The 22,312-nt window shown below is 34.8% G+C and overlaps 4 protein-coding genes and 1 long non-coding RNA gene across 5 annotated transcripts; 2 read left to right on the top strand and 3 right to left on the bottom strand.

The window, feature by feature from the left end:
* Positions 1-209: 209 nt before the first annotated feature.
* Positions 210-1,768, bottom strand: LOC144565197 (uncharacterized). Its single transcript, XR_013514855.1, has 3 exons — positions 1,182-1,768; positions 898-1,077; positions 210-716 (listed from the first exon to the last, which is right to left on the bottom strand). It is a non-coding gene; the product is annotated as an uncharacterized LOC144565197 (long non-coding RNA).
* Positions 1,769-3,044: 1,276 nt separating this feature from the next.
* Positions 3,045-4,544, top strand: LOC144553381 (uncharacterized). Its single transcript, XM_078301522.1, has 3 exons — positions 3,045-3,206; positions 3,964-4,052; positions 4,209-4,544. Exons 1-3 carry the CDS (start codon positions 3,168-3,170, stop codon positions 4,354-4,356), a joined length of 276 nt encoding a protein of 91 aa, XP_078157648.1. The 5' UTR covers positions 3,045-3,167; the 3' UTR covers positions 4,357-4,544.
* Positions 4,545-4,963: 419 nt separating this feature from the next.
* LOC144553366 (trihelix transcription factor GT-4-like) lies at positions 4,964-8,924 on the bottom strand. Its single transcript, XM_078301499.1, has 6 exons — positions 8,340-8,924; positions 7,540-7,832; positions 6,933-6,971; positions 6,545-6,676; positions 6,214-6,441; positions 4,964-5,364 (listed from the first exon to the last, which is right to left on the bottom strand). Exons 1-6 carry the CDS (start codon positions 8,615-8,617, stop codon positions 5,150-5,152), a joined length of 1,185 nt encoding a protein of 394 aa, XP_078157625.1. The 5' UTR covers positions 8,618-8,924; the 3' UTR covers positions 4,964-5,149.
* Positions 8,925-15,474: 6,550 nt separating this feature from the next.
* On the top strand, positions 15,475-17,968 carry LOC144565186 (1,4-dihydroxy-2-naphthoyl-CoA thioesterase 1-like). Its single transcript, XM_078314868.1, has 3 exons — positions 15,475-15,652; positions 15,752-15,943; positions 17,717-17,968. Exons 1-3 carry the CDS (start codon positions 15,518-15,520, stop codon positions 17,870-17,872), a joined length of 483 nt encoding a protein of 160 aa, XP_078170994.1. The 5' UTR covers positions 15,475-15,517; the 3' UTR covers positions 17,873-17,968.
* A 2,568-nt stretch (positions 17,969-20,536) lies between these two features.
* Positions 20,537-21,996, bottom strand: LOC144553350 (DNA-binding storekeeper). Its single transcript, XM_078301474.1, has one exon. It carries the CDS (start codon positions 21,570-21,572, stop codon positions 20,835-20,837), a length of 738 nt encoding a protein of 245 aa, XP_078157600.1. The 5' UTR covers positions 21,573-21,996; the 3' UTR covers positions 20,537-20,834.
* Between the last annotated feature and the right edge of the window lie 316 nt (positions 21,997-22,312).

Here is a 22,312-nt window from a genome sequence, read left to right as displayed (position 1 = left end):
AAATTTTTGGAACCCATTGAATTGCATATGCATTGAAAGATGCTAAATTAATTTCTTATGGAACTGTCAGATTGTCTCTCATTTTTTTCTGTTTTTTTTACAAGTACCAATGTATGCAAAATGCTTCAGGGAATAACCATTATTAACAGCAATTGAAGAAAATATTAAAAGAAATTATTCTTTATATTCCACAAAGAATTCATTACACGTGTTGAAATGTTACATTGATAAAGCATAGAATAAAACAACTCTATTATCTCAATCATACATATTTTCAAGTTCATACAAGCATCCAATTACATGTCATTAATTGTCATCCAACATCCAATTATATTCACTTCCATTATCTCATTCAGCCTTTAGCAGATGTGCTTTGTAAAATACAAGTATCCAGATAATTCTCCAAAATTGATTGTCATAATTTCCTGAAAAGAAAGAACAAAAGATAATACACATCAAATAGTTGCAAGGAACGAAAGTGGTGATAATCTAACTGAAATAGCCGAAAGGGAGATAGTTGACTACTGTAGAAAATTTGCTCCAAAATTGAAAACCAAAACATAAAGAAAATTTGCATAAATTTTGATATATCATTGTAAGCTCCAAATGTATAAAATGTGCTCTTTGGTGTTTGTGAGCTTGTAGAAGGCATCAGAAGCCTTGTCGGCCAGAGCTCGGTACTAGATAGATACGACCCCAGTCACAGACACATTATCCTGAAATACATAGAAGCATCAACGAAATGAGAAACATAATATATCTTTCAAGAATTGGTTAACACAAATACTTTCTTTGCCCTTACCAATACCATTTCACCACCACTCGATTCAATTTCGCAACCGTCTTCCCCTAATTCCAAAATTAAGCAAACAATATTACTTGACAGATATAAGCTACCTGCTCAATGATATCTTCAAGTTCATGCCCAAATGACTTCAATTCTTCAGCATATCCATCAGTGATACCAAGATTTCCAATCGCATTGGTTAAAGCACGTCCTTGAAGGAACTCCATTGAGAGATAATAGGTCTGCTTAGGAACATCCTTGTGGAATTTGATGTATGTGCTGTTCCATCTCTGCAAAAACAAATGCGAAATTCAATCATCAGCATCTGAAAAATCAAATAAACTCCACAAATTAAGTTCGTAATCGTAACCACAAATTAAGTTTGTATTCTTACAAAATTAAGGCTTATTTGAACCAGGTAATCACGCACACTCTGAGCAGCAGCATAGAAGGTATGTTCTAAATCGAATCTTACAGGGTAGAAATGCGGAGTATACTGTGCATGGTCCACGATGTTTGACGCAATCTCTGACCCTTCCCTGGCGCATGGTACTGCCTCACCTTTCGTATGACCGCCCACAAATTTCAGCTGGCCATTGGATTCCTCCGGCTTTGCTGGTGAGAGAGAGAGAGAGAGAGAGAGAGGAGGGGGGGCGAAGAGAAATAGACTCACGAATTTGTAACACCTTACTAGCGACAGCTAAGCGGAGTGGGAACCCCAGCGAGAAGAGAGCAAGAACTAGCGGCTCGAGAAGGAAGAGCGAACGACGGCTAGGGTTTCCGCTCGCACAGCGAGGCGCGACAAGAGAGGCGACAGATGCGATGGAGAAAGCGCGAGTTCAGATTCACGATTGAAAGGGCACGAGTTCGAACGAGATAGAGCGAGAAGGGAGGAGCTCCAACGATTTCTTGGATTTCTCCCATTTTGCGCAGGGGTAGTTGATGGGGACGAGGAGGAAGAGAGAGAATTCGAAATAGAGAGGTTTAGGGAGTCTGGAGAGACGGGAGGTTGACGGAAGTTCTTCACCCATTACTCCATCGCTCCGTTATTTTTAGATCATCACAGCGCACATCTTAAAACAGATCCGACGGCTTACATATCTGACAGCAGTTTGCTGAAATGCTGCCAGCAGCAAATTAGCCATACTCTATATATATATATATATATATATATAATGAAATGAAGCAATGAAGTTCCTTCCTTAGAAATAGTAAAATGTTACAATGAAATGAAGCGATGAAGTTAAAGTATGTCACTATGTCAGACATGTTAGAATAAAATATAAAGCAATGAAATGAAATGTAGCTCTTACTATTGACATCCTTTCGTTAGAAATGAAATGAACAACCAAAAAAAAAAAAAAATAGAATCGCCACTTTAAATGGTGACTATGGTATTTTTTGAATTATGACAAAAAAAGTATTAGTGGGTTGATTATTTTAAGATGGTAAAAATAAAATTTCGGAGAAATTTGACCGTTATTTTATTGGGATATCCCTATTCAAAACTTCAATTTGAACACTTCTCTAAGTTCTCTCAAAAAAAAAAAAAAAAACGTTTCTCTAAGAATAACACAAGTCATACACGACTCCGAATTCCAAATTTTAGGGACAACTGAACATCCCTCTCTTCTCCAATAGGAAGTTTCTTCCTTCATTTATTATGATCGAATATTCCACCATTCTATAATCGTTTTAAGCATTGAAAAAGATTTCAAAATTAAAGAATGTTCAAATGGTTGGTACTTGGTAGACTTCACATGCTGCCATGAGCTAGCGCTTTTTAATTTTGACCTTCTAGGCTTCAAAAGCAGGGGCCAATATTTCTTTCAAATAAAAAAAAAAAGAGGCCAATATTTCTTGGTAGTTTTTTAGTAGTTCTGTTATAATTTCTCTAAGCATTATAATGCAGCGGGTCACTCAAAACAGAGTAATGATCCATTAAGGATTTAAGTGTAACTTGGTACATGTATAAATCATAGTCAATCTTACAGATCTGTGGATGTTTCCAATTCTGATATTGCCAGGTCTGGTCTAGTTGTTCCCACGCCAAAATATTGAGTGTTAATTGCCACACCTGTTCTTCTGTGGCTATGGTATCTGTAGCACTCCATGCAAAAGAAAATAATTGCACGTTGACAAAAAATTTAGACAAAGCAACACAGAAGTACATACAAGAGAGTCCCCAGGAAAATAGAAAAAGGGAATTGCGAAATACATGGAAAGCCAATCAATTCCGTTTCTTTGTGTGTAAGGCTGTAAGCTCCCCAATAAATTGGAGGCGCCTCTACGCGTATTAATCATCCTCTCTGTGTTTGTGCATTTTCTTTCTTGTAGACAAAGCCTTCTCAGCTGCTCTCTTTCTCTCTCTAGATCTCCAATGGCTTCCTCCACCTACGCTAGATGGTTGAGGCCTGAGGTATGCTACAATAACTTACTCTTTTCCTGTTCTCTATAGACTTTTTATTTAATTATGAAATTGGTTCTGATGCAAGATTTGGTTTGTTATAAAATAATGTACTAATATATAAGATGTTAATATTGAGGTGTTCTAAAATTTTTCGTCTCTGCTCTAGTCTCAAGCAATGAACATGAAAAGCCTCAAGCAAATTATCTTGAAAATATGAACAATAATATCGTGTGTGAGGCTATCATAATATGCATATTACGGATTGATCTGTACTATGGATAGTATTTCTATTTTTAAAGTTCAAACGGTCGACCCTAAACATGATTCTTTTTTTTTATGAAAATGCACTCGAAGACTTTATTTTACATTTTTTTAAATTCTTTTTATTACTTTTTAAATACGTAGAAAATTACTTGATCTAAAAATTCTAGACCATCATAAAGTATTGATTTTCTACCTATTTAAAATATAGTAAACAAATTTTTAAAAAAATGTAAAATTTGATAAAGTACATTTTCATACTAATATTATGTCTAATGGCATAGATTGGCTGTTTGAAATTTGAAAATAGATATATGAATCTATAGCATGGATTGATACATAATATGCATATTACCATATCCTTACACTTATACCATATAATATTTATAAATTTTGATTTTCATCCTACAAGTATGATAATTATTCTGGTTATTTAAAATTTGATCGATTTTTAATGATATGAATTTTTGCAAGATCTTATCTTTTCATTTTATTGAATTTTTAGGTCTATCCACTCTTCGTCACAGTTGGTGCAGCTGTCGGCTTGTGCGCAATGCAGCTGACGAGGAACATCACTGGCAACCCCGAAGTGAGGTGAGTAATCACTCGAAACAAACTTATCCATAGATAATCTACAAAAACAATTAGAAAAAACAGATTTACCTATATTTTTCAATGTTAGTATATTCTCATAATTCTTGGAATCAATTTAAACAATTTTACTTACATTGCAATTTTTGTCAAATGTAGGGTTACCAAGGAAAACAGGGCTGCGGGCATACTTGACAATTTTGAAGAGGGGGAGAGGTACGCGCAACACGGTGTCAGGAAATTCGCGAGGACACAGTCGTCTGAGATCATGCCCAAGTTAAACAACTATTTCTCAAGTCCGAATTAAGCGATGCTTTGTATTCCAAATTATAGCATTTTGTTGGGGGTGGTTGGCGTGCATGTGAGCGTCTCCTAGAGAGGAACCTTCTCTTTTTTTATATCAATTTACAGTTACAAAGATGATTGTTTGTATAATTAACTACCCTATTTTAAGGGTCTCAAAAGGTTTTCTGGATATAAAGACTGCTTTCTGGATGTTGATAATCTTATTACTAATCCTTTTCGAATGAGCCCAGTTTTAGGATGTTAATTTTAAATGTGAACATCATTTCTATCAGAACAGTACAAACATAACATGAGTGATTCTTGATTTCAATTTGTGAAGATCCAAACGAAACGCCAAATTAGCAGTCGGTACATGTCCTTAACATGTCTTAATCAACCCAAGAAATATTGCAAACGCTCTACGAAAAGGAAGAGAGAAAAAGGTATAAATTTGTATCCCCAGGTACCTGAGGTGCAATATATAAATCTGAACCGTTCTTTTAACCTGGCACGAATCTCAAAATGGACCGGATTGAGTTAGACCCGGATGAGATTATTCTGGGCCGGCTGTTTTTTATTGCACCCTCGGGTGGAGGGGACACGCACTAAAAAAAGTTTAAAAAAACATATTGCAGCACAACTCCTGAGCGAACCATAAATTCTAAGAAATCCAGGTGGATAGCAATTTAACAGGCCTTACAAGATGAGGTCAGATAAATTTCTCGTTTCACCGATCAAGGAAAAAAAAAACTCATATACACCCTCTTTTTACAGAAGCCACTGTCATTGTTAGTTAGTACACACCTGGGGGCCTCCTAATCGCCCATTAATCGGACTCCTTGATACATGGCACCAGGGCAGAGATCATCTAAAGTATCCACATTTCGAAAGCCACTTAGTTCTCTAATGCAAATCCAACCTCGGCGAGAGAGGAATTCACGGAAGTCTTCTTCAGTGTAGAAGGTTCTCTCTTCTGTTTGCACTGGCATGCGGTCAGTATCGTCAAATGTGCAGACTTTGATACTTATCCCTGTTTTTTCAGAAACCAATTCATTTTATATCAGTAAAAGAAGCATTCAATTAAACAAGATATTACTACACAAACCATAAGACAGATACATAATTGAGAGAAGAGCTCAATTAGCACCCATTTTCTTTTTCATTCAAGCACTTTAAAAGGTTATCTTGGCATTTTACAGGACCTCTTAAAAGTATTGTATTTGGCCGTTCACTGCAAATTACTGCCAGTATTCCAGTACTGACCTGCCATAATATTTAGAAAATTTAATTCAAGATTAATTGAACTCATTTTTTTTTTAATTTAAGCACTTACAGAATGATATTTCGGTCTTTTACATAATTTTTAAAGACACTCATATTTGACACTAACAGAAAATTTACGAATGGCCCACTAAGACCTCCAAATTTTTTATAAATGTAAACAAACTGATATAATTGGGATATGCAATTGAGAATTTCTCTAATTTTCATTTAAAGTTTTGATTAAAGCAAGATTACCCCTCTTTGACAAAAATATCCCATGACCTTATCAGTAATCTCTGTACTGCATACACCCTATACATTTGTACCGAAATAATCCAATTCATATAATTTCACATGGTTCTTTAATTCTTTGATTTGTGCATTTATACTCTGTAAAAATATTTCTCAAGTTGACCCGGGATCGGGCTTTGGCAGGTTCACTGGTACAGTGTGTAATACGCTTTAATAAACACCATGTAGTATAAAACCATGAAGACTTTGTTATATATGTTTTTTCTGAACTTCTGCTTATTAAAAAGGCAAAGTCAACATGAAACCTAGCTAGCAAAACCCATGGAAGTATAAAAAAACTGAGATGGTGAATTTCCAAAATTACCATCATCAAGATGAAGAGTATATGTTCCAAGTGGCATGTCCCTGTCAAAGCTCCTAACCACGTCATCTTCATCTTCAAGCCAAAATGCTCTTCTTGTTCGTAGCCCAAATGCACATTTTATGGCTTCCTTTATTGCATCTGATGTGCCATCGATACCTATTCTTTTGGTGTACTCCCCCCACTTCACCAAAATTACCCTTCCGAGAAAAGGTGCTTGATTTTCTTCACCTGTAATGGAATAAAAATAGATTAAAATATTTCCACCTCAACAAGAAAATTAACAAATAACTATTGGAGTACCAAACAAAAACATGAAATTGTATCATTGTACCATTTGTAGGGGTATCTCTCCAGTTCCATGGATTGGTACCATTTGTGGCAACTGCTTCAGCAGCAGTTATGGCAAGAGGATGCCTATCGCTCTCTAAATGCCGGTCCATGCTAAGTGTTGACCTGCCACTTCCTAAAGAAAAAGAAAAATAAAAATAACAAAAATAAAAACAATACAAGCTCATGGTTATGTTTAGTCAATGAAAAATAAATGATCAGGCAGAATCATTTATATACTTTTGTAATTCCTGCCAATATTAACTATTTACTATAAATGGGGGGCCTCTCCCCAGAATACGATAAGTGCATTATTACGTAGTTGTTCAAGTTGTATTTTCTGTTCAGCATTAAAATGACAAAAAGAGAAGGTAGAAAAATACGAGAGATACCTTCAGCAGACCCAAATGGAAGACTTGGATCTTCAAAACCTTGAAAAGATAAATAAATAAATAAATAATAAGAGTAAAGAATTAATCTTGAATTGTGGTAAGAAGAATACAAACCTCATTCAAGCAGAAAGAAGAAATTGCCACACTAAAAACGTACTATCACTATAGTAAAATGATCAGCATCGTTTGCAGGATATGGCAAGAGATGTTTCTGCACCACATATGGCCACACAGGATGAGATGTCCTCAAAGGGCGGGCCCGAGCCAGTCAAGCTTTTGCAGTTATGCTAAACTCCTTCAATGCTTATTTATAGGGGTTGGGTTATCCTAATTTTCTTTACATCATGTGGGACAATTGAGCATGCTGTCCGGATCAATCTGGATTTTGGTCCTTTCATGTTTTTGCCCCTGAAGTTCCATAGATTTCCTTTTTAACCCAACAGTTCTTTAGCCCGTACCTAACCAGTCCATTATTTTTCTGAACTTAAAATTCCATTTTTTTTTTTTTTTTGGAAATTGTACTTTCCTTTTGGGTACAATGTCTGCACCTGTGCTGTTTGGAATGTGGCACTTGTATGCGTTACAAACTAAGGTACGAATATAATACCTTTGTCAGAAAACTGGAGATACGAATCAACCTTTGAAGTGGCAGCTGAAGCCGTACCAATGGCCACACTGTTTGTAGGCATGGGACTCTTATAAGGTGTGTTCTTGGTACGCTCTTTAAGTAACTCATCAAGCTCCTTGTAGTAGGAAATCTTGGCAGGCCCACTCCCCTTCGAGTGGTGCTTTGCTTTCTTGAACTCTTTCAGCAGATTTCGCCACTTGTCAGTGCACATTGTTGGAGACCGGTCGTATCCCTTTTCTCGCATCTTCGCTGAGATTTGCTCCCATAAATGCCTGATGACATCACCGGATTAGCAAAAGAAATTATAATAACTGGTCCAATACTATGGATATCTGAGATGTGCTGTTATTATATTATTAACCTTTTAGGTACCTTTTTCACGTTGCAAGTGAAGACACTAGCATTTTCCCATACATAAGAAAAGCAGTACCTTAATACCAAATTTCTGAGTCCATTGAAAATTATTACACTACTGCAATAAAGCAGCACACCTGACATATTTGTTTGTCAATTGTCCATACACCAGTCAGCAGTCACTGTTTATGTCAGCCATCTCTTATTATTTGCTCACATCACATGAACAGTATGACACCTAAACCTAACTTGCTCATTCCCAATTAATAACCTAAGCCACAACATATCATCAAGAGATACTACTTTCGCCCCAAATCATAAACCTAGCTGGAGCTGAATTACATAACCACTCAAAAACAACAAATTGACACTGATTACTTATTCCTCGGTTAAATTAGCAACACTGGAAATGATAAACACCACACCTGTTGGATTTAGTGGTGTTAAAGTGAGAATCCATCTCGCGCCGGAGCGCAATAAGGCAGAGCGTCTCCTCCTGGACCCAAGTCTCGGCGCGTTTCTTAGGCTGCTTAACCTCGCTGTGCTCCTCACCGCCGCTGTTCTCGGCAATCATTATCTCCTGCTGGATTAGCATATCATCTTGTGCCTTATCCTTGTATGGATCCACTGAAAGCTGCTTATCTGGCAGGTACATCCCGGTACCGGGCTGCGAGAGGAGCTGGTCTAGTGCGACTAGCGACATGTTATGACGAAGAGGTCAAGGCGCGCTCCCATTGGAGGAAAAAGAGAGCGAGTTTGGGAAAGGTTTTAAATGTTTGATTCCTTTTCTTTTTGCTTTTAATGATTTCGTTCTCTGTGTTGTTTTTCTTTTTGATCGCTCAGAGGAAGAGAGCGTGGCACAGAAGGCGGTGGGTTCGGTCGGCACTCGGCAGTGGACTGGCGAGCGGTGAGGGGCTCTGGTGCTCTCCAGTCTCGAAGGATCGGTTTTCAGTTAAATTGATCGTTCGATCAAGATCTGACGGTCAATAATTACATCTCATAGGCCGTTCGGATTCTGGATTTATTGCCCGGGAATCATCGCCCGTTAATCCTAGCAGAATTTTGGGCCCAAATTACATAGCCCATTGGACTCTTCCAAAAGAAAACGAAGATGGAAATCTTACTGAATACAAATTACATAGCCCGCTAATCGATTGTCTTTGTTTTTCTTGTGATGTTTTTAATTTGTCTTTAGGAGACGGTCGGATCTATATCGAACTAAATTTGATCGCATGTCTGCTATTTGGTTCGTATTAATATTTGTACGAATTAAACAAAATTTAAAGTTGCCATGAGGTTTCGATACGTATCGGTCTCAGCCTTATTAAAGAAAATTGAAAATATGTTTATGTTTTTAAAGTTGCCATACTTTTTCCTTTTTGGAAATTTCTGGCGACAATAAACTTAGAGTATCTACATCTTTAAAACTCAATAGGATTTCTAAATAACTATTAACTACTTTTTAGAAATTATGGTCTCTAAAGTTTCTAACTCTCACATCCCTGAAACTCATTTTAGAGTTTCTATTAAGCCACGTCAGCAACAAATTAAAAAGGAGAAACAATTTGAGCCAATTATTTGACCAACATAGAGTTTATAAACAGTTTCTTAATAAGAAACTTTCTTGCATAGTTTCTAAATAAGAAACTCTCCCACATTCCTGAAATTGGATTAGAAACTGCCACATCAAATTAAAAACTCTAATAGTTTCAGAAATATAGATGCTCTTAGTACAAAATCATCACAAAACCAAAATTTTCTTTTTTTACTTAGTAATTGATATACATTTTGTAATATTTTACTTTGTTTTATGTAATTTCTCTTCTCCAAAATTATGTCAGAGTTAAATTATTCTTGTCTCTTTAAAAACATAAACATATTTTCAATTGAATGAGTCTATGGTACCGTGCATATTACGATATGGCACCGTACTACGGCTCTATATTCGAGTTTTCAAATCCTAACGGTCGATCCGAACCGTTCATCTTGTTCATATTAATATGTCTTTGGAAACCAAATTTTACATTTTAAAAAAAAAATTTACTATTTTTTTAAACATTTAGAAAATCACTTGATCTGAAAATTCTGGACCATCCAAAAACAGTGATTTTCAATAAATTTCAAAAAATAGTAAAAAAATTTCAAAAAATGTAAAATTTGGTCTCCAAACACATATTAATATGGAGAACAAGATGAACGGTTCGGATCGACCGTTAGGATTTGAAAACTCGAATATAGAGCTGTAGCACGGTGCCAAATCGTAATATGCATAGTACCATAGACTCACTCTTTTCAATTTGTGCTAATAAAGTGCAAGTAACTTCTAAGCGCATTGAATATACAAAGTTGAAAACAGTGATCCCCACACCTAAAACACAAATTACTTTGTGAGGTGTTTAAACATATAATACACAATGTTTGTACTTAGTTTTATGATATTCATGTCTAACATAAAAAAAACAAATCTTAATGTTAAATTATCCACTGTTTAAACATGGACTGTATGGTCTTAATATACATAGTGTTGTGATATTTATATCTAGTATCATACATAAATGTTTAAATTTGTGTATAGAGAGCAAAACTAGGGTGTGATGTGCTCACCAAGAGGAGTTGGTGAGCACACCTTCAAAAGACTATCAGATTGAATTCCAACTACGAATTCAAACCGTTGATATCCAAGTAGTTCGTGAGTGATGTATGTACATGTAAAAATTTTAAAGTTTCAATTTTTTTTTTAGCACATGATCAAGTGGTCAAAATAATGAACATTTTATAAGTTAACTTTTTAATTGTTTTATGTATTAATTTTTAATTATTTTTTTTGACCGCTTGACCATGTACTAAATGAATTTATATTAGTATTGTGGTGTTTATAATAATTTATGAAAATTTTATATTAGTACGAATCCAAACCGTTAATTCTGAACATATGAAGAGATTGTTCTTAATTGTTAGTAATTGACATTTCTAGCAAAAAAAAACGGTTATTTGGAAATATTTTATAAAAAATAGAAAGGATGGACCGCATAAACTAAAAAGCACATAAGCCAAAAAGAGAATTATCATTTCTTTCTGAAATAGAGATGGAAGGAATTCTTGATATGCAAGCTCTCTATATTTGGAAATGAAAACGATAATTATTGTGCTGCAATCCTATTATACCTTTTATCTTGTCCAAACTAGGCAATAATATTAAGCTAGCTTAAAACCGCTATTTTCAAAATTATATGTAATTATCTATTTTTGTCTTAGTCTCAAGTATATATACCCTACTTCTCTTCAATTTGTGAACCTCACATGCTATCAATCCTTCAACTTCTCTAATCAAAACAAACCCCAATCTTGAATTTGCTATGGATTGCATGAGTATCTCAGCGGTCACCCCTCTGTACCCCGCTTTAATTAAGCAACAAGCCAATCTTTCTGAGAAGTTGGTGTTAATCTCCCCTGTTGCGGAGCCAGTTCAGCCGCAATTTATTATTGTTGAGATCAGCAGTCCACACAATACTGATGCAACAAGATGGCTGGATAACACCCATTACCCCATCAAAAAATTCATATTGGTCATGCCATTTTTCTCGCCGGATGGTGAAGTGATGGAGAAGAGGTTTACTTGTGTCTCTACGGATCGTCCCATGGGCCGGGTACTATGGAATCATACTAATCGCTGGATGAAATTGAAACCAAGACCTCACTTTCCTTCCTTGGCAACCTATTTCTGTCTTGGTGAGAGATTCCAAAATCCGATCAAACAACCCAACCTTGAATTTGCTTGGGATTGCTTGAGAATGTCGGTGTTCACTCCACTGTACCCCGCTTTAATTAAGCGAGAAGCCGATCTTTCTGAACCAAAGTTGGCGTTGATTTCCCCTGCTCCGGGCCCAGGTCAGCCGGAACTTATTGTCTTCGAGATTAGCATTCCAGACAATGATGCAAAAAGATGGCTGGAATTAACCCATTACACTGTCAATATAAGCACATTATCCGTGCCATTTTTCTCGCCCGATGGTGAGGTTATTCAGAAGAGGTTGATTTGTGTCTCTACAGCTCGTTCCATGGGCAGGGTTCTATGGAATCAAACAGATAGTGGTCCGAAATTGGTAGATCCAATTCCAAGACCTTCTGCTATGAAAGCCTATTTCTGCATTGTCGAGAAATTTGACAATCAGATCAAACAACCTAATCTTTCCGATAGTGAAATATATATGGTGCCAAGTTCAGAAGATGCACTTTTGAGCAGCAGTATGCCAGAATGTTCGGCAATGATGGCCGAAGATGAACTTCCTCATCATGTTGAGATGCCGGAACCTCAAGCAATTAAAGTTGATGATGACATTCTTAATATACTCTCACCAGCTACACCTGAACACCATCTTGCACATCTACTTCCGGATGATCCATTTGACATGGGTTCACCTAATTCAAATGATTAAGGAATTAGGAGATTGCATGATGAGTTCTGCGAGATGCCCTAGTTTATTTTTTATGGTTATTCTTTATTTTTGGTTTTTGGTTTTCTATTTTTTATTTTTAGAAGAGTAGCTTTCCTTTATTATCTTTTGTAGTTGGACGCTCTCTCTGGCAAGTGAATTTTATCTCTTAAGGATTTGAGCAAATTATTTGCATAGTTTATTGTTGTCACTCTTTACTACATACCTGATACCTCTACATCTGTTCTGATTTCTGAACCATTTAAGTGTTATAACACATGGTTCTTTAATTCTTTCATTTGTGCATTTATACTCCATTATATACAACCAGTACATCTACTGAATCAGATAATTGGTATAATACAATGGTTCTTATACTTCATACAACAATTTTTTAAGATGCCCCTGGTGCTAACAAAGTTTTTATTTGTTAATTGTAATTCATTTATTTTTTAAAGGATTGGACTTTGGCTAGTTCACCGGCATAGTGTAATGCACTCGTATAGAAACCTAAACGACTTTTATGTATGAATTATGATTTTCTGAACTTGTACTTATTAAATAGGCGAAGCGAATATGTAACCGTATCTAGCTAATAACCATGAGGTGTAAAAAATAGCGGTTCCAAATCCGGTTATTCCAAATACTTAGAGCATTTACATCAGTAACATTAAGAAAAAAAATTTAAAAAAAGAATTTTTACCACTTAAAAAGTAATGAAATTACATATTTTCTACTCTAAATTTTAGAATTACATATTTACCATTCAAATTCTAGTAACTTACATATTTATCTAATTAATTAATTGAAAATTGAAATTAATATAATTAAGTACTCTCTTCCCCTTCCTCCTATGCACAAATTATAATCACTCCCAGGAGCGAATTCAAAATTTCGATCAGGGATAGGCACAAAATACTAATAAGAGTATAATTTTTTTTCTCCTGATGAATTAGAGCAAAAAAGCAGATAAAGATCTAAAAAACTCACGACGTGACCACATATGTCACGACACAACACGATTTAGTCACAACACACGATTCCATCACAGCACGACATTGCATGTGTACCGGTCACGTGTTGTGACTCGCGTGTCTTGACCATTCAGTCACAACACACGATTCCATCACAGCATGACATTGCATGCATGTGTGCCGGTCACGTGTTGTGACTCGCGTGCCCTGACCATTCACGTGGTCATTTTTCGAAAATTTGACGTCACGACACGTCACGTGAAAGATTTGATTACAGTATGACACATGGTCACGTGAGTCACGTGTAATTAGGACTATTAGATCTTAATTGAATGATGAATCTTGAATAAACTAATCTAAATTATGAAAAAAAATAGTTAAACATGACCGGTCATATTCGGATACGACACGTGTGGTCACAGCATGCCTTGGTCATGGCGTGACTAACGTGTTGTGATCATTCACATGCCATGGTTATCCTTTCAAATGTAGTCACGGTACGTCATGTGATTCAAGTCATAGCATGACTAGTTACGACATAATATATATTTAGATCCTTAATAGCATATCTCTTTTTTTTCTCTTGGCGAATTAATGATTCTTCACAATGAAGTAGAAAATCGGACCACGTATGTTTTCTTTAATTCTTTTATGCGAATTAGCCTGAACTGACTTTTTTTTCCGTTAAATTTTCTTCTACTTAACTGTGAATTAAATCCAGGAGTAGGCACGAGTATAAAATACCACTAAATCTAAAAGTAGTACACACTGTTGAAATTGTGCCATTCCCTTCCTCCTGCTAAATCTCTCATTCTGATCGCTTCTAACTCTCCCCAACACCCCTCAAAATGCATCTCAAGCATCCACCAATCCACCAATGAAGATAATTGAACTTATTTACCGAAGCCTATAAAGGTATATCCATCTTAAAATCTATTTGTTCTTGGAGTAATTCGAAGTCTTCCAAGTTTCAATTCATTCAAAGTTGCCTTTTTCATTTTATTATTTTGCCCAAATTCATTCCTGTTCCAATCTCAACATTGTCTTATAATTTGTGGCATCTTCTGTTTCCATCTGGTACGTACCAATCTCCAATCTCTACACAACTGAAAATAGTTGCACAAATAATTAACTCTCAACTTTATATGATCCAGCATTTTTCAAATCTAAATATATGCCTAGCTAGAAGTGATTTGAGTATTGGTAAATGCGAAGGGAAAGATATTGTAACAAATAGAGTGCTCATATTAATCTTATATCATTTAAATTAGAGGACGAGGAAAGAATTCAAAAGCATATCGAAGTAATTAAGAAGTCAAAGTAATGCAGTGACATGCAAAACCAATCTCAAATGCAAAATATTTTTTTATTTGTCTAACAGTTATGGTTTGATATTGTTTTTGTCAATGTTTGGGCATATTTTCTTTTGGTTCCAGTATGTACCGACTTGGGTAGTCGGGTGTGCTTCTCAGTATTAACTTATTATGCTAGTTTTTGACGGCCAAATTTGACTCTAGTCTCTTGTATAGGAAACAGGACAGGAACAATTAAAATATCAATGTCTTCGTACTGAAATGAGTTGTTATGTAAAGCCTACGGGCATGAAAGATGCAAAAAAAAAAAAACAATTAAGGTCAAAAGTGATGAAAGAAATTTTACGAATTAGAATATAAATTTTTGTTGTTTGAGTTTGATATTAATTTGGTTTTAATCTGATTTTAAGTCAACTTAACAGAACTTAGACAAACATATATTGAGACCTAAATTAAAAATCATTATTGGAACTGGTACAATATGTATTTATGTAGTTCGTACTGATCATACAATACAAGTACATGTGCTAGTAGCATTAAATCCAGTATACGAAAATTGGCCTCAACAAGTAGACGAGGAAAAATACCAAATTTTGCATACTACAAGGCTACAAGCTATATCGGCCTCACTAAAATTGCTACGAATTCTGATCGAACGGTCCGTATCTAAAATAAAAATTTAGATTACTTTAGAGAGGATCTGGCCCACGTCCCTACTTCATCCATCTCTTTTGCTCTCTCCCTCTCTCTCGTCAAAGCAAGCAGCAGCAACCAGTTTTGACTATTGACTTTTGACTTCATACTCATATATTCATATCCGATTGAAAAGCAAATTCATTAATTAACACTTAACAGTAGGGATTGATCGATCATCTATCGATCGATGGAGGAGACATCGTCAAGGAAACCGATGATGGCTGAGCTCGACATGCCGCTGCACAACATCGGTTGCAATATAGATATTCTCTCTCCCTCTCTCGTCTCCGGTCGCCTCCAAATCAGCCAACTCTGCTGCCAGGTTAGCTCTCATAGTCATATATACTTCCTCTCTCATGAATGCTAGATCTCTAACACTCTCATAATTAAATTATACTAATTAACAACTATACAAATTAAGCCTTTCAAAGTGTTGCACGGAGGCGTATCGGCCATGATAGCGGAAGGTCTAGCGAGCATTGGGGCCCACATGGCATCGGAGTTTTGCAGAGTTGCCGGTGTTCAGCTCAGCATCAATCATTACAAAAGTGCCCGTCTCGGCGATCTCGTATTGGCCGAGGCTTCTCCGGTGCATGTCGGTAGAACTACACAGGTAGGTGTAATTTGTAGTTCAACTTCAGTTTCTCTCTTCTTTTTTTTACTAATTTACCCCTACAATTTTCATTTTTTATTTATATCAAACAACCTTATCTAATTTGTCTTTGCCCCTTAGTTTTCTTTATCAAAGAGAAGGACGTTACAATTCTATCCATATCTTCTTCTTCTTCGCCGCCTCCTCCTCCTTCTTTCAGGAGAAATTTCATGTATACCCTTCAAAACCTTGAAATTACGTACTCCCTCTCTAAAATTTATAATATCAACATTTATTAAATTTCAATAACTCACAAATTTATCTAATTTATTGATTTTTATTACAATTAATTTTAAATTTATAAAGTACCATTTTATAAATATTATATAATGAATTTTAGAGGGAGCTTTGTAATATCGAAATCTTTGAGGAGTATACATGAAATTCCTCTTCTTTATATTCTTTTTACAAAAAAAAAAAATATATTCAATTAGTCTCTTCTAATCATCTACAATTAATAATATGGGCTTTCTATCAGAGATTCAGAGGGTAATTAATGCATGGTTTATATTTACATTCTTCTCTATTTTTATATTTTGGTTTGACTTTTTTACTCTACTTTTATATATCTCTTCTTCTCCTTTAATAAAAAAAAAATATATCACTTTATTAAGGGGTACATGCATGAATTAATTTGAATTTAACTAATTAGGGTGCAACCGTGCAAGAGAATTTGCTGATTTTGTCTAATTAATTAAATGGGTACCTGCTACCTTATTCCTTTTATATATTAACTATTATTTTTATTTGCACTGAGAGCAAATTAATTGCAATGGTTTTAATTAAGAAAGAGGTTAGAGAGAGAAGTAGGCAGGGTTTGACTGGTCGCTGACTTTGCACATGGTGTCATTAATTTATTAAGTCTGAATTTAATATATAATGATAATCAACAACTAGAGTGTGTGGCTATGATAATATTTCGGGTAGCATTATGAATTTATATCTTTATATTTGATTCGAATGGTTAAACGTGATCTTTATGAAAATATATTTGGAAACTGAATTTTACATTTTTAGGATCTTTTTACTGTTTTTTTAATAAAAAGAAAATTACGACTTTTAAATATATGGTTCACAATTTTTAGATTGAGTGAATTTCTACCTATTTAAAAGAAGAGAGGGTTCAAATGCCTCTATTTTTTGTGTCTCCACCATGTCTCTATTTTTAAAAACATTAATAAATCAAAATTTAAATCACAAACGTCAAAAATAAAACCGTTAGATGTAATCTATGTTATTTTCTCTATGTGCTCTAAAAAAATATTATATTTCGGTTTTGTTTTTATGTGAATCAATCATTTGAAAAAACAACGTCTAGAAATTATCTATATTAGTATATTTTTTACAAGCTCTTGATGACAACTAAAATAAAATTGAAATGTCACAATTTTTTACACGTGCATAGATAAAATGATGTTGATCATACCCAACAGGTTTATTTTGACTTTTAAGTTTTAAATTTTAATTTATTAATGTTTTTAAAATGGAGGTATGATGGAGGCATTTAAGAATAAAAAAATTCTAAAAAAATATAAAATTCATTTCTAAGAAGATTTTTATATAAAAATTACATTCAACTTTAAAAATCATAATAATGATATGAATTTATAACACGGCTTCATCCTTAATATCTATATTACCATATGTGTAGCCTCATTCCACCAACTAATAATTACAAATTAATTTAGATATTAATTAATTAATTAATTATTTCTATCATGCATATCTGAACAGGTATGGGAGGTGAAGCTTTGGAAGATAGATGCTTCAACTAATGAGAAGATAGCTCAGCTCTCGTCATCGAAGGTGACTCTCTTGACGAATTTGCCAGCGCCGGAGCACACAAAGGACGCCTCCGAAGCTCTTCGCAAATACATCAGCAAGCTATAGATCTTTATATACCTATAATTCATACTTTTCCAAAACTATATGTAACTAAATTAATAATGAAAGAGAGATCTCAATCAGTGGCAGATTCAACAAGAGGTAATCGGCTCAATTGATCTTTATTTATTTTCAAAATTCCGTGCTAGCTTAAACATGATTTTGCTACATAATTTAGAGTAATATGTTATGAGTATTGTAAATTACTATCATACTCATGCCTCATCGATCATCGTGTCTTGCGTGTTTTATCTTCGTTTTCAAAGTTCAATCAGTTGATCTGAACTGTTCAACATGATCTCCATAATAAAATGTGTTTGGAGATCAAAGTTTACATTTTATATATTTTTATAACTATTTCTTTTAAGAAAGATAGATACAAAATTATTGTTTTCGTACCATTCAAAATCAGTGATTTTGTATCTATCTAAAAAAATTAGTAAAATACTTAAATAAAAATATAAAATTTAGTTGTCAAGTACATTTTAACATGAAATTATGTTAAGTGGTTTAGATCAATTTTTTAAATTTTTAGAAAAAAAATAACTGATGTAAAGCATGATGAATTGATGAGACATTTAATGTCTCCTCATGTATGTATATACCTAAAGAGGCTAAAATTAATTGTCGGCTTGCGAAACCGAAAAAATAAAAACAAAAGGCATGTTCTAATCTATAGTTATATATGTATTTATAAAGCAACATTACATAAATTTTATTCATACAACAAGTTATGAATTTTTAATTATAAACCGATCGATCCTTGATACATACTAGACGATGAGTAGAACTAGGGTGCTCTTAAGCTCACCAAAGTGTTTGGTGAGCTTAATTCTAAAACTCATTAAATCGATTTTAAATGACGAATTCGAACCGTTGAAACCCATCTACCTTACGTGTGATGCATCTACATGTGAAATTTTTGAACATTCGAATTAATTTAGTATAAAGTCAAGCAGTCAAAAAACGTTCAAAAAATGAATGCACTAAAATTAATTTATTAACCTTCTAATTTTGACCAATTGACTTTATACTAAACTAATTTGAATGTTTAAAAATTTCACATGTAGACGCATCACACGTAAGATAAGCAGATTCCAACAGTTCGAATTCATCATTTAAAATTAATTTAATGGATTTTAAAGTTAAACTCACCAAATACTTTGGTGAGCTTAAGAACACCCTAGTTCTACTCCTATACTTTGGTGAGCTTAAGAACACCCTAGTTCTACTCCTAGACGATATTCAAGTATCTCTTCTCTATATTCAAGTTATGTATGTTGAAATTGGGATTTATTATGATCTAGCGCCATGGGAGAGTTCTGAAACGGGTTGTAGTATTCGTGTTTTACTCTACATGGCCATGATACAGCTTTGGGATTGGTTAATCTAGGTTTTCGATTTTCTTAAAACCGTGTCTAAAATTATTACTTGCTCAATGAATAATTATTCTATTTATGTTAATCGATTAGTAGTAATTTAAAGATAAAGGGTATGTTTACATGAAATGAGAATAGCTAGAATAGATGGCTATTTGGAATAGCAATGTGCATCCAAACAATATTTTTGCTATTCGGAATAGTTAGAATAGCTGATATTATTTATTCCTTATAAATGTTGGAATAGCTACTATTTAAAATTGTGAAGAGAGAAGAAAAAAAAAAGGCTTTCTTCTCGGATTTCTACTAACACAATCTCAAAATTATAAAATTGACACCACTTCTGTTATCTTCACGTTGTGACAATTCATTTGAGATCTCACTTGCTTATCTTTCCTCTTAATTAGCAATGCTATTCTTTATCAGTCACAGCTATTCACTATTTCAAATTTATAATTCAAACAATATTTTTACTAATTCAAATAGCATTATTTTTATACTAATTTGAAAATCACTATTTATTTTCTATTTTTATTTGCTATTTTTAAATTTCACTATTCTAGTTATTCTAATAACTTCAATTCAAATGTACAGAGGAAAGGAAGAAAGGTCAAATTAGGAGATGGCATCGAAATCGAAAGAGGGGCGGAAAGAGAAATTGAATTTGCTTGTAGCAGAATGTAATTTGATGATATAACCCAATGTCAAGGTTTCTGTAGATCAGGAATATTGGGTCCAAATTCGTCAAACCAAGTCTGAGTTTGAATTCGGACCGTCCAATCAGAATGTAGACCAATCGAATCTATTGGGTCAAGGAAATGGGCTTTGCTAAGGGAGAACCTTGGAACACTGCTGATCTTCTCAAGTCGAGTTCTAAGAGCTGACAAAACCAGGCCCAAAAGAGAAAAATGTTGTGACGCTATGAGCGTGACAACATTTCCAAAATTGCTTCCTGTTCGCCTCTCTATCTGAAATATATTTTTCCTTTTCTCAGTGAATATTTTTCTTACTAAAATCAGGACTAATTTTAAAAATAATTTAAATATTTCGTGCTATATTTATTGAGCGGAATTTGTATGGTCATATTGTTAAAATATTTCGTGTAATATGTAATGTATTGCAGAATAACCCTTTAAATATATTACAGGTATCACACTCAAAAATCAACAACAATGCCAGTATAAACATTGAACCACCACCGACTGAGCCTTGACTCAGCAAGAAATTGAAAAATAAAGAAAACCTCTCAATGGACTCTATGATTGGCACCATGTCATAAACAAAATCATACTTTGCATTCTTTTCAGCATTCAGTACTTAAAAATAAGAAGATGAAAAATCCACTAATCGATACTGCATTATAGATTAGTTGCAGTAAGTGACAGAAACATGCAATGTAAGTACTTCATTTCTATTCTCAAATTGCTTTTTCTTTTCTACCGAAAACTAAAACAATTATCAGATGATGTTATTTCTGTTGACTAACTAAAAACAAGCCATCAACAAAAACAAATTAATATCACCACCACAGCTGTTGCAGGAAGCTCTTGAACCCAACCCAACCATGTTACACGATTGCAATTACAGCCTTAACCTTCTTTCTTCTCCTTGCTAACACCTCTTTCTCTAAAATACTCCATCCAGTTATTCCAAATCCACAACCAGCTTACCATAATAGCAGCACCAACAACCACAATCCAAGAAAGAGAAATCCAAATAGGCATCACGTCCCTCGCTTCATGTTTCAAAAGAGAAGTACTCATCTTGACAAAAAACAACGGGCCAGCAACCACCCTCATGACGGTATAAAGGGCATAGAATGGTGGGGAGAGAACCCAATAAACCCTCTTTGCCAGATCTGAATCATCCTTTCTCAACCCAGCAAGGGTCCATACATTCTGACAGAAGCTGGTAATTTCAGCGAACACAAGAAGCACCATCACAGAGAATGCACCATGCAAGGCAACACTGCGGCATGTTATAAACACAAAAAGTGTGGCAAGGTGATGAGCTATAAAGAGGTATTCTCGGGGAGTGAAGATTAGGTAGTGAACGAGATCCATGGTGAAATAGGCAATGCTAAATTCCAAAACTGCGTTCTCTGAGTTTGTGTTGGGTGAGGCAAATCCCCAAACAGGTTGCGAGCGAAGCGCCGAAATGGCCAAGATCACAGCTGGAGACCCATGAAATAGTGAGATTAGGCAGCTAGATGCTTCAGGTCGAAGTTTCTGGTTCCAATTTCGGAAGATTACGAAATAACCAATGATATAAATTACGCAAAAGATTGAGAAAAAGGTGGGAAACATTGAATTGAATATGGTCTCCATGGACAGGAATTCGAATAGAAACGGGATGCCTAACACAGGTGGCAAAAGAATACAATTCCCAGAAAATAAATCGAGAACTGGAAAAATATCACCTATTGTAAGTTGTAACCTCCGTCTGATAGAAGAAGTGAAACGAGGGCTTAAAAAGCACAACACTTTCTACTAGGAAAGGCGCCTAAATCGTGCACGAAACGACAATTACGAACAAGCACACAGCACCAATAATTCAAATTCTTTGGTCTCTAAGAAATCAATAAATTTATTGATATCTCCACAGTTTCGTGAGATCTTTTCAGAAGCTATCGAAAACAAAAGGAGGTGAGGTGAGGCGTCTAAGCGAAAGCGAAAGCGCAGCTCCGGAGGAGTCTCGATGAGTCGGAGACTCTCCCTGAGGTAATGCACTGTTTGTATTTTCAATTCTAACCGTCCAATCATAATATGGGCTAATCCGACCCAAGCTGCCCGTTTAAGATTTGTGTGGTAATGTATAATGAACTGACCTGATTCAAACTCAAAAATTGAGGTACCGTAGGTGGTACTCAGTGGGATTTGGGTCCTTGTTTTGAGATCCTTGATTTTTTTTAATTTGGGAGTCCAGCTACTGGAGGAGAGGTGTAATTAAAGAAGAGTATGGTTAATATAATATCAGTGTCATTTCAGTATATATAACACCAACTCCAAAACCTATCAAATCGAGTTCAAATGATGAATCCAAACTGTTCAAACCGATCTACTTCATT

The sequence above is a fragment of the Carex rostrata genome, chromosome 1 (assembly GCF_964058835.1).
Source record: "Carex rostrata chromosome 1, lpCarRost1.2, whole genome shotgun sequence".
Lineage (NCBI taxonomy): Eukaryota > Viridiplantae > Streptophyta > Magnoliopsida > Poales > Cyperaceae > Carex > Carex rostrata.
This window is presented reverse-complemented; position numbering and strand designations above follow the sequence as displayed.

Bases quoted from the DNA above. Each gene is read 5' to 3' on its own strand.
- LOC144553381 (XM_078301522.1), top strand. From the start codon at position 3,168: ATGGCTTCCTCCACCTACGCTAGATGGTTGAGGCCTGAG. The intron at 3,207-3,963 runs GTATGCTACAAT...TTGAATTTTTAG, and splicing joins CTAGATGGTTGAGGCCTGAG to GTCTATCCACTCTTCGTCAC. The intron at 4,053-4,208 runs GTGAGTAATCAC...TGTCAAATGTAG, and splicing joins ACTGGCAACCCCGAAGTGAG to GGTTACCAAGGAAAACAGGG.
- LOC144553366 (XM_078301499.1), bottom strand. From the start codon at position 8,617: ATGTCGCTAGTCGCACTAGACCAGCTCCTCTCGCAGCCCGGTACCGGG. The intron at 6,972-7,539 runs GTATTATATTCG...TATCTTTTCAAG, and splicing joins TCTCCAGTTTTCTGACAAAG to GTTTTGAAGATCCAAGTCTT. The intron at 5,365-6,213 runs GTAATTTTGGAA...CTGAAAAAACAG, and splicing joins TACTCTTCATCTTGATGATG to GGATAAGTATCAAAGTCTGC.
- LOC144565186 (XM_078314868.1), top strand. From the start codon at position 15,518: ATGGAGGAGACATCGTCAAGGAAACCGATGATGGCTGAGCTCGACATG. The intron at 15,653-15,751 runs GTTAGCTCTCAT...ATACAAATTAAG, and splicing joins TCAGCCAACTCTGCTGCCAG to CCTTTCAAAGTGTTGCACGG. The intron at 15,944-17,716 runs GTAGGTGTAATT...ATATCTGAACAG, and splicing joins ATGTCGGTAGAACTACACAG to GTATGGGAGGTGAAGCTTTG.
- LOC144553350 (XM_078301474.1), bottom strand. From the start codon at position 21,572: ATGGAGACCATATTCAATTCAATGTTTCCCACCTTTTTCTCAATCTTT.